This window comes from Orbicella franksi, chromosome 1 (genome assembly GCF_964199315.1).
Source record: "Orbicella franksi chromosome 1, jaOrbFran1.1, whole genome shotgun sequence".
Classification (NCBI taxonomy): domain Eukaryota; kingdom Metazoa; phylum Cnidaria; class Anthozoa; order Scleractinia; family Merulinidae; genus Orbicella; species Orbicella franksi.
The window spans coordinates 42,419,649-42,429,648 of NC_138145.1; the positions used below are offsets into that span (position 1 = coordinate 42,419,649).

At 39.9% G+C, this 10,000-nt stretch overlaps 1 protein-coding gene and 1 pseudogene across 2 annotated transcripts in view; both read left to right on the plus strand.

Moving 5' to 3' along the window:
- The window catches only part of LOC145481468 (uncharacterized), a 41,516-nt gene extending 32,483 nt beyond the window's left edge, over window positions 1-9,033 (plus strand). The window contains exons 2-3 of the mRNA XM_081459969.1: window positions 5,762-6,116; window positions 6,898-9,033. Coding sequence (XP_081316095.1) covers window positions 5,762-6,116; window positions 6,898-6,955 — 413 coding nt within the window. The 3' untranslated portion in view covers window positions 6,956-9,033. The remainder of the gene's footprint in view (window positions 1-5,761; window positions 6,117-6,897) is intronic.
- The window catches only part of LOC145481273 (uncharacterized), a 51,086-nt pseudogene that overhangs the window by 20,543 nt on the left and 20,543 nt on the right, over window positions 1-10,000 (plus strand). The window contains exon 3 of the transcript XR_014048612.1: window positions 3,707-3,780. The product of XR_014048612.1 is annotated as an uncharacterized LOC145481273 (transcript). The remainder of the gene's footprint in view (window positions 1-3,706; window positions 3,781-10,000) is intronic.

Genomic DNA, 10,000 nt, shown 5'->3' on the forward strand with positions numbered 1-10,000 from the left:
GAAACTTAATAGAAGTTTAAATAAGAGACGGATGTCCCCAGCACAAACAACAACAACTGAATCAACGGCAGAGAAATGAGTCGACAAACGAGTGCAAAGCAAATAAACGCCCAAACACAAGTTAGGCAATCGAACAAACAGATGGTCGAAAGTGTAGGCAGATGCTCGCTGCCCAAGTAGCAAAAGCAGTTTTAGCAGCAACGGCAACAACGCCAAAGGCAACATCGAATAAAACACGACTTAATATTCAACCTACGAATCTCGCGAGAATTTAGATTCATTCGTTTTGTCTATACTTTCAGAAATATCCCAGACAGAATATGCAAGACAACGTCAAAATTCGAAAAAGAAATTTTAAAAATTGGCTGTCGTATAGTTCACGTTCTCTCGAATATGCAGAATGTGGCTATTTTACGTTGTTGTTTTGTGACCTTTTGTAAACAACGGCAAAGAAATGAACAAAGAATTATAACGCTCGCTTACACAGCCATTGTACTCGTTGCCGTTGCCGTTAAAGTTAGCTTAATTAAATTCCCTAAAACCGAATAAACAGCCAAATAATGAACAACCAAACGAGCACAAAACAAACGAAAGCCCGCCCGAACAAAAAGCCGGCTCAGGGTGCAGAAAACATTTCTGCTATAAAACGAAATCAAAACATGTAAAATGACGTTCCCGCCATTTCGTCTCAGGTAGTTTCGAGAAAGTCGCTCCGGCTGTCCACGCATCGCGCGAGTAACATCCTCGGAAGAACTGGGTACCATGTCTAAAAATAACTTAAGAGGGATTACCTTAGTTAGAGGACCTGTATGGGGGATTCACTCTCTTACCTCGATAATCTCGTGGTGAAACTTAGTAATTGGTGAAATTTTGGGCTTTTTGGTTGTAATATTAAAGGAGAAATTGGCTTTCGAAAACTAAAAAAATTCTCGGTGGCAAAAGCGCTACTGAACTTATACATTCTTTGTAAGTTGAGTTTTTAAACCCGAGTCGCACAAAAAGTACTCAATACATCGGGCTCAAATTCCTTGGGACAGTTAATCATGCTGTGCCCCTTCAATATTGAAAACTAATGTTTTGTAGCTCCATCAGAAATTGTATCGCTTATGCAAATTAACAACTGCGCGATGGGATAATTAACAATTAGACCCGGAGCCCGCAAGTGCTATGGGTTAATAGCCCATGAGGCGAAGCCGAATGGGCTATTGACCAGTGGCCCTTGAGGGCGAAGGGTCTAATTGTTTTAGTATCACCCAACTAGTCGGACAGAAAAGGTAATAATAAAGTTAGCAAATGCAAGTTGAAGAAATATTTGTTTGGGAATAAAACGAAAGAAAACGTCACGCTCGATGGCGCCAATTTCGCTACTCGAGGACTATTACTAAAAGTCCCCTAGTAGCGTAGCCAATCAAAATGCAGGATTTGCATTAGTCCACTAGTTGGGTGATACTAAAAATCAATAGCACACCTTAGTAAACTTGGTTGCTAGTTGCCACTAGGAAAGGGCGCAAGAGGGGCGCCAACTCTGTCCGAAAAAAAAATTGACGGCAGCAACTGCTGCCGTCAGTGGCAAGTTTGCCTAGGAAAACTTTGAAATAAAAAAAGGAGATGTGTGAATGAAATTGTATTTCAAAGGTAGCTCGTGAGCTAACGACGAAATACGGGATTATCTGAAAGAACTCTGCGAGCAAATTTGAGGAGGAGAAGCTCTGACGTTCTGTTCGCTGATTATCTAGCATCTTGTTTGGGAAATACACCCATAATGCAAGCTAATTTTTTATGAAGAGAAAATATTGGAAAAGAGCAGATCGCCTATCATGTGGCATGAATCTCTTCCTGTCCTGTGTGAATATTTTAGACTCAACACCAAAGTGGTAAGTTAGACTGACGTCAGGTATTGTTAAAATTGGCAGGTTCTTGGTTTTACAGGAGATTACAACACACCGCACAGCGGAAAAAACGTAGCGGGTGATAATAGCGTCACTAAAGTAGCGGTCGAGGAACAGAGTGGTGTCTGTAAGGGAAGACCGTACGCTCACGGGTACAGACAAAAATAACCCAACACTAACTAGCTACGAACGATAAATAGAATTTTTAATAATTGTCATGAAGCACAGGGATCTGTACGGGTCCGCAAATGATCCCAGGACCACAAATGATCCCGGACCGCAAATGATCCCCAAATTGGACCGCAAATGATCCCGGACCGGAAATGATCCCCATATTGGACCGCAAATGATCCCGATCAAAAAATAAGGAATGGCATGGATTTATATCAGAGGAAGGTGACAACATGTACAAGAATTATGAACTAAAAAACATGTTTTATCATTTTACAAAAAAATATTCCACAGCTGCTGTGTTGTTCTTCGAAGAGTACCGATCGTTTTCACTGTCACGCAATAAAAGAAAATAATAAATCGAAAACCAAACAATGGAAAAAGCTAAGAAATTGTGATGTACGCTATAGAAGATAACTAAATAAGACACCTCTAGTTTTAGGCCTGTGCGTTTTCCCAAACTTCAAATATTCGTCGTAAATGTTTCCCAGAAATTTACAGAGCCCAGCAAGAAAACGCCATGTTGATGTACATCCGTGGTACACCAATATGGCGGCCGGAATATAGTGTAAACTTCTGGAACTTACTTTGGCTTTCTAGGCGACTGATGATCAGTACTAAACAAAAAAGCATTTACATAAGCACTTTTCCTAATGCTCTAACTTCTAAAAAAGGCTCAAAATCATGAGATAAGTATATATTTTTCAACAAACTCGATCGTAGCCTTGTGTCACGCAACCTCCATAACCCTGAAATTCAAAATGCTCTGGAGTCCGAACGAAGCACGCTAATTGTAAACAGATATAAATATACCGCCTCTCATGCCTGATGAGGATAAAAACACGTCACGTGAAGACGATCTATTGAATTAGAAGTCTTAGAAAAACACACACTTGTAAACATTCTCGAAATGCCGGTGGCGATAGTATCAAACATCTATCAAATAGCTAATTGTCCAAACGAAGAGCAAGCCTTGGCCTTGCTTGGTCATGAAGCTGAACTTCATAACTATAGCTTGGAATTTTGGTTTCTTAGAATAACCAAGTAGTCATTTCCGAGGAATTAAAGCTAAAATACGACCAAGTAAAAATTACAAAATAAATTTGTTCAAATTTCCAGTGCTACACACTAGGTGTTTTACAGAGTGATGAATCGTTGTAGGCTTGTGGGTCTACTCAGGTGACAGCATCTTCTGTAATAGTTGCTTCATGGTTAGATTTTAGTTGAGAATTGCAAAGAAATGCAAGCCAAGTCGTGTTTTGACGATTGAGTGGTGATATTCACAACATCGTAGTTAGCAACAAAATTTAGTTGAAAGTATGAAAAAAAGAGCAAGTTGTAAGCCAGCATAATTATAAGATGGCTTTAATGAAAACATCGGTATTCACGTACGCCAATTCCCTATCCACACCATCCCGCCATCCATGCCATTCGTTATTTTTTGATCGGAATCATTTGCGGTCCAGTATGGGGATCATTTCCGGTCCGGGATCATTTCCGGTCCAATTTGGGGATCATTTGCGGTCCTGGGATCATTTGCGGACCAGTACAGATCCGCTCTCTCCTTCATTTTCTCTTGTTTTTATCTAGTCTAGAAGTTGCTAGGATGTTTTGAACCTGTCACAAATACCTGATTTTGTTTTCAGAAAAGAAATGTGGGAGAAATCCTCGGACTTTGGCTCGGCTTCTGAGTCTTCTGGTGTCCAATCAATGGAATTAGGTTGAATTACACTTTATAATTTTAGTTGAATCTAGCAGTATTTGCCCCCTAAAAAATCCATTTTAAACGGACTGACGAGTAATTGATTACTATGACTCTGTCATAGAATGCTTTCATCTACTAGAGACGTTTTAAAATATATCATAAGTGATCGACAACATATGCATATTCAAAAATTGTTGCTTGACATTGTAGCATAAAGCATAAAGCATTTGAAAACGGCGATGATCGTAAACTTACAAACAAATAAACAACAAGAGAAACAAAAATATAATCAAACGATTGAAAGTAGTTTGTCTCGCCCATCAAAACAAGAGGATAAGCACTGCACTAATGGCATGCTAATGAAATAATTAATGGCGTTGCACAATTAATACTGTAATCGTGTCTATAACAAAATTTCTATGGTGATTGGTTCTCCGCGCGCCTATTTGTCACGTAATCGGCGCGCGATCACGTGGGTGTTCAATTACAGGTATCCAATTTGAATTTTTGGATTAGCAGGAATTTTGATTTCAGTTTTGTAACTTTTTGGTGAGGTTTTCTGGTTTGTCCTTCAGTTTTGAGCTCGATGAAGCTTAAACTACACAAAACGTGAGCAATAAAAAACATTTTTAGACAGGAAAAATTAATAGTTCGGTTAACTTTTAATCCTGGGTTAGCGTTAACCGGCTTTCGAACAACCCGGCCCTGTAATTAGATACCCACGTGACTCGCACGTCAATTACGCGCACTTTAATGGCTTCTTTCGCAATGTTTCGCACAGTTTTCAAAACTTATGAAAAGCGCTACAGACATTTTCGCTCAAAAGAAGTTCTCAAAAGACATTTTTAATTCCGAAATTTGTTATAGATACGATTAATTAGTAATTGGACCTCGTGTAATACAATTCAGGGTGTAATCGTGCTCGTAATTTCAAATCGGCGTCGCGCTTCGCGCTCGTCCGATTTTGAAACTACTCGCGCGATTACTCCCTGAATTGTACTCCACTCGGTCCAATTACTATTACTAATCGGTAACTGTCTGAGATTCAGTATTCTATTGGTATTATTTACTGAAAAAGCGATTACTAATCGATGACCCTTTTCAACAATAAAGTTGGAACCGAGTCTTATCTTCGACGTTGCAGGAACAGAAGTACAGAATGAACAACTTACAGCTGCCGACCAACGCAAATTGTGTCCACTTGTTGGTCAATATAGTTTACAATATTGATAGTTAGTGTTCTCGGAAGAACCGTGTATATTAATTGGTGGATTCTCGCTCGTATTAGATGCTTTGCAGTCTTTTCAGTCTTTTAAAACCTTAAGTAAAGCTCTCTCAGTCGTGAAAGATATGTAAGTATTTGACCCGTCCTTCTAGAGTTGGTGATTAACAAAGTAACATTTGTCTCACAGGAGCGTGCAGAGATCTTTCCGATCTCCCTGAAACAATACCTCATTTTGTCAGTCGTGTCCAAGAATGCAATGCCATTAGCAGATACCTCTGTCCAGAGCACAATTGCAGATGTGTTCTCGTCCATGGCGTTACTGGCGTGGGTAAAACAAGCACGGCTATCAAGGTGGCGAACGACAGATTGGACTCCGACAGTCGTGCCGTGGTTGTTTATGTCAACTGCAGGACATCATCATGCTTGCGGCAACATACAATGATATGGCAGGTACGTGTCATGTTTATTGTATATGTATACTCGGTTTCAGCGAGGCCTTGCGACAGTAAAATAGTCTTGTTCATCAACACAACACAATGATTCCAGCGAGGAGCCTGGCCACGACCAGTCGGATTGGGATTCTAACCACCAACAATTGGACGCTCTTGCCTCGCACAGTCCGATCCTAACGGTTCTTCCCATCCTTTCCCGAACAGCGGCTGGTAATGGAGTCTCATCTAGAGTTTAATTTTGTATTAGTGTTCCTTGTACTTAACTAGAAGGCATCAAGACAGAGGATTAATAACATTTTGTTGTAAATTATTTTGGTAGTGGCCTTATCGCTCGAAGGAGAGCACCAGCAAGCCATTTTAGTCAGAGAACGACAGACCCTTCCAATTTACAGGGAGCAGCTGGGTGATCATCCCTTCACGGCAACCATCCTCAACAATCTGTCCAATAACTACTATGCTCTTGGTCAATACGACAACGCTAAGCAGTATTCAGATGAAGCACTGAGGATGCGACTTGAGTTGCTGAAGGATCATCGTGACACGGCCAAGTCTCTGTTTGATCTTGGTATGGTGCACAAAGAAAGGGGAGAACTCCAGGAAGCGAAAGAATGTCTTGAAAGGTCTCAGACCATCCAGGAGAAGGTGCTGGATGACAACATCAGGGATCTTCAACGGTATTTTGCGGTTTTTCATTGTAGCATCGGCTTGCTTAAACATCGGTTTTAGCTTAACTCAGAGGCTCAGCATTGGCAAACTGATTGTCTATCAATCTTGATTGATTGATAGACAGCACTTGACAGAGCCTGCGTTTTTTGGCAGATTTTGGCCCAAAGCGTCGCTATACATGTCACTTCTATCGATATTCTGGCTCAGTCGGGGGGGGGGGGGGGAGGGGTTATGCTAAGACAATAAGGCTGGGTTCCTTGAGAAGATTTGAATCAGTGTTCATGATCCAGGATCACTTAGATCATTACTGTACGTCAAAGGAACAGAAGAATCCTTGCCAAGAGAAGATTCATTGGTTCCTTTGATGCACCATGATCCGATTGATTTTGGATCATAAAATAGGTCATATATAACGCACCATTAGAGGGTATGCTCTCGGTTTTTATGGACTTAAATAATTTCCTGCTGATATTTACTTCGACAGCATTTCCCTAAGCTCTGCCTGATATGGTTACAGGTTCATAAGTCATAAAATCTACAAAACTGACCATTCATAACGAGATATGACTTGTTGATTATGGAAGGAAGACATTCGCATTTACACTTAGGTTTCGAAAGTTTACTTGACGGCATTTCAAGAGTATGTGAACGGGCGAGGATAATGAAGATAGAGCATAGAAAAAAAAAACACTATAGTTTTTTTTTCTATGTAGTGCTGATGAGAAACAAAACTACTGCTTGTTTATACAATTACAATAAAATGATGTCTTGCTTGATCTCCTAACACAGAACCAGAGATGAGATTGAAGATGTGCGCCACCGTCTTGCCCGCCAACAGCTGGAGTAAGATCCATTGAGTAGGGGTCACAATCAGAGTTTGTCAATGGTAGACATGGTTGACGTTTTAACCTGATCCCAGCTTGAAACCTAACACGAAGAGAAGCTGGGGTTCTCTCATTTATTAATGCGTGCTGGGATTAGGCTCCTAATGCAAAACGTTAGTTGTAGACAGCAAAAGATTATCGATAGCTTAAAAGATCGAAGCAATTAAGGTATCCTTAACAGGTTGTACTAAAATTAAATTACCTTACATGTAGCGGATCCAAACAAACGAGACAGTTTTGGAATCTCTTGGTGTTACCAACTGTTAAGTGTTTCCTAAAAACAAATGAAAATGTTTCTTACCAACCATTTCAGAGGACAATTAGGCACATCTGAATGTGCAGCGAACGTTATTAATCAAGCTCTCGCATAGGTATTTAGAAATTAATAACTTCAGTTTCCAGTGCGTGGAATTATTCTATCGAGCGCTTAGGCGCTAGTATCCTTTATTGTGATCCCTTTGTATGTTTTACGAGTCTTGCAGTATTTCTGTAAGTTTAGCAGAGATGCGCGCTCATCAGAGAGAATGACGGGCATTGAACCGATTACCTTAAGCTAGCTATGCATATATGCGCGGCGCCAAAGAGCAAGAATTTTGAGTCGTTTTAGTCGTTTTCCCATGTAGATTTCTCTTGGAATTTAACACGCAGAAGTAAATACTACTGCTGAATACTCTGACAAACAACGGTACGATAAAACGGCAATTGGATGCAAACAGATTTAAGTTTGATGAGAAATGCTCGTTTTTATTTCTTGTTTTCCACGTTTTGGCAATTAATTTAACGTTTTTCATATAAAATTGTTTCTACACCTACGAAATTTATTTCATGCAAAGAAGGATACCTTGGCGGAAAACAAAATCTCCAAGCGCTCCAGAGCGAGTGGAAATTTCAGTAATTAATATCTTGACGTTTTCAGTTTAAGGTTTACCAGTACAGGAACATTTCGTGGTGAAGAATAAAGACAAAAGTGTGTTTAAGACTTGCGCCTATGGATTGATAGATTCCCTTGGAAATTTTTTATGTTCCAAAAAACTACAATTCGTACGTGGAACTATCAGCATATAGGCCCTAGACACGTTGCTCTTGAAAGGGAAAATATATTCTATACTCGCTCTCGTTTTCTATGGCAATGATTCGCCCTTAGAAACCCCGGGCTCGTAGTTTGTTTGTTAATTCTGGATTCTCCGCAAACGTCTGCTTAACAGACAATTTTCTTTCTTTATAAAATCTCTCTTAAGATGTAGACTGGTGCTTGCCTTCAGTTCATTACATAGCGCAACATTTTCAACGCAATTAGAACAAATTTGGCGAGACACTGTCGGATGTTGTAAATACATTTTATTCAACTCTACTAAGGGAATATGTATTCGCTTATTTTAACGCGTACTGCATGCATCTACTTGGACGTTTGTAGTCTGCACGACTGATGTAGCAGACAGTCCATACGACTGAAGTACAAACGTAAGAATACAAAGAGATGTCTAGATGAATGGCGCAGGGGGAAGGCGACTGTCCATGAATTCTCTTAAATGAAATCAAGCTTTATGACGAAAACATAAATTGATCGCAATCCTGGTTTCTCGGTTCCAGGTACTCTCGGTTGCTTTCTTCGCCCACGTGGGTAAATCATTATCATTTAGCAGTCTGTCGCATCGAGTTAAAGTACAAAAACTATTTTATTATATTTGGGACAGTATAAGTATTAGGTGATATATTTTTTGATTAAACACTTCAATTGCCGGGGTATTGAAGACTTGGCCTTGTAAACCCGACGTTTATTTGAATCCGACGTTTGAGAAAATAACGACAACAACAACAATAACAACTTTATTATGACTCGCATATTTACAATTTTACAGAAATATATACACATTAAGTTTTAAAATACGTTTTACTGTGTTTCATTTTCCTGGTGTCTTAACGATGGGACTAAAGAAGGACTTATAAATACGAAACTCAAGTCGTAGAATTTTAGTGTGCTCTAAGTCTTCCTAGACTATTAGGCATTGATTAGAAACTTAACGTTGCCCTTACTCGGGGGGGGGGGGAGAGGGAGAGGGGGGACTCGGGGGTGCTCGTCGGAAATTTTGAAAAGAACCCGTAAGAGTTATTAAGATCCTGTTTTGTAGGCGTGGCTTGAAATGTTTTTTCTCCCGTAAGAGATACCAATTCTTACCTAACACATTATCTCCCGTGATATTTTTTCGGCTCAATATCCTAAAAGGTACCGCGAAAGCTCCAGCCGTGGACCTTTCGAGTCTTAACACCCTGAGAGGTACCAAAACCCCTCTCTTAACCTCTAAAAGGTACGACGAGCACCCCCCGTCCTTTTTATATGTGAGTCCCCCCCGGTGCTCTTGTACTTTCAGCCACAATGTTCGTTTCAAACCAATTGACACCATGTCATAATTTAGAAGCGTGTACACTTTGTAAATACCGTGTTCTATATGTATAGTAAACGGGTTATGTATTTTTCATGGCTCACGTAGTATTCATTTGGGGTGTTAAACTGTCAAATTGGAAGGACCTAGAAGACATTGACAACTGTATTCTTTGCAGGCCTGAATCAATGGAAAAAGATTTTTTTCTTACAAACCGAAAAATCTGGCAAGTTTTTGTTACAGAATTATAGTTTTAACTTTGTAGCAGTCGAAAATTTCTGGGTCTCTTTTTATTGCTGTATGGGTTTACTTATTTCTTTGCTTCCTGAATGTTTCAAGCGTATACGACCAGACCGAAAGCTGGTGGGAAGCCCGGGAGGACGGGGGGTGGGACTCCCATATTAAAAAGGCTGGAACCCCTAAGAGTTATCAATATCCCGTTTGATGGGCGTGGCTTGAGTTTTTTTCGTCCCTTAGAGGTACCAATTCTAAAAAAAAACACATTTAAAACTGAACGTGGTAAGTTGTGAAATCCCGGTGTAAATGAGACAAAATTAAAAACCAGTTCCTTAACAGGAAATAACAAGTAAACTGTGGTGATGACAATACCATAAAACGCATTGTTGG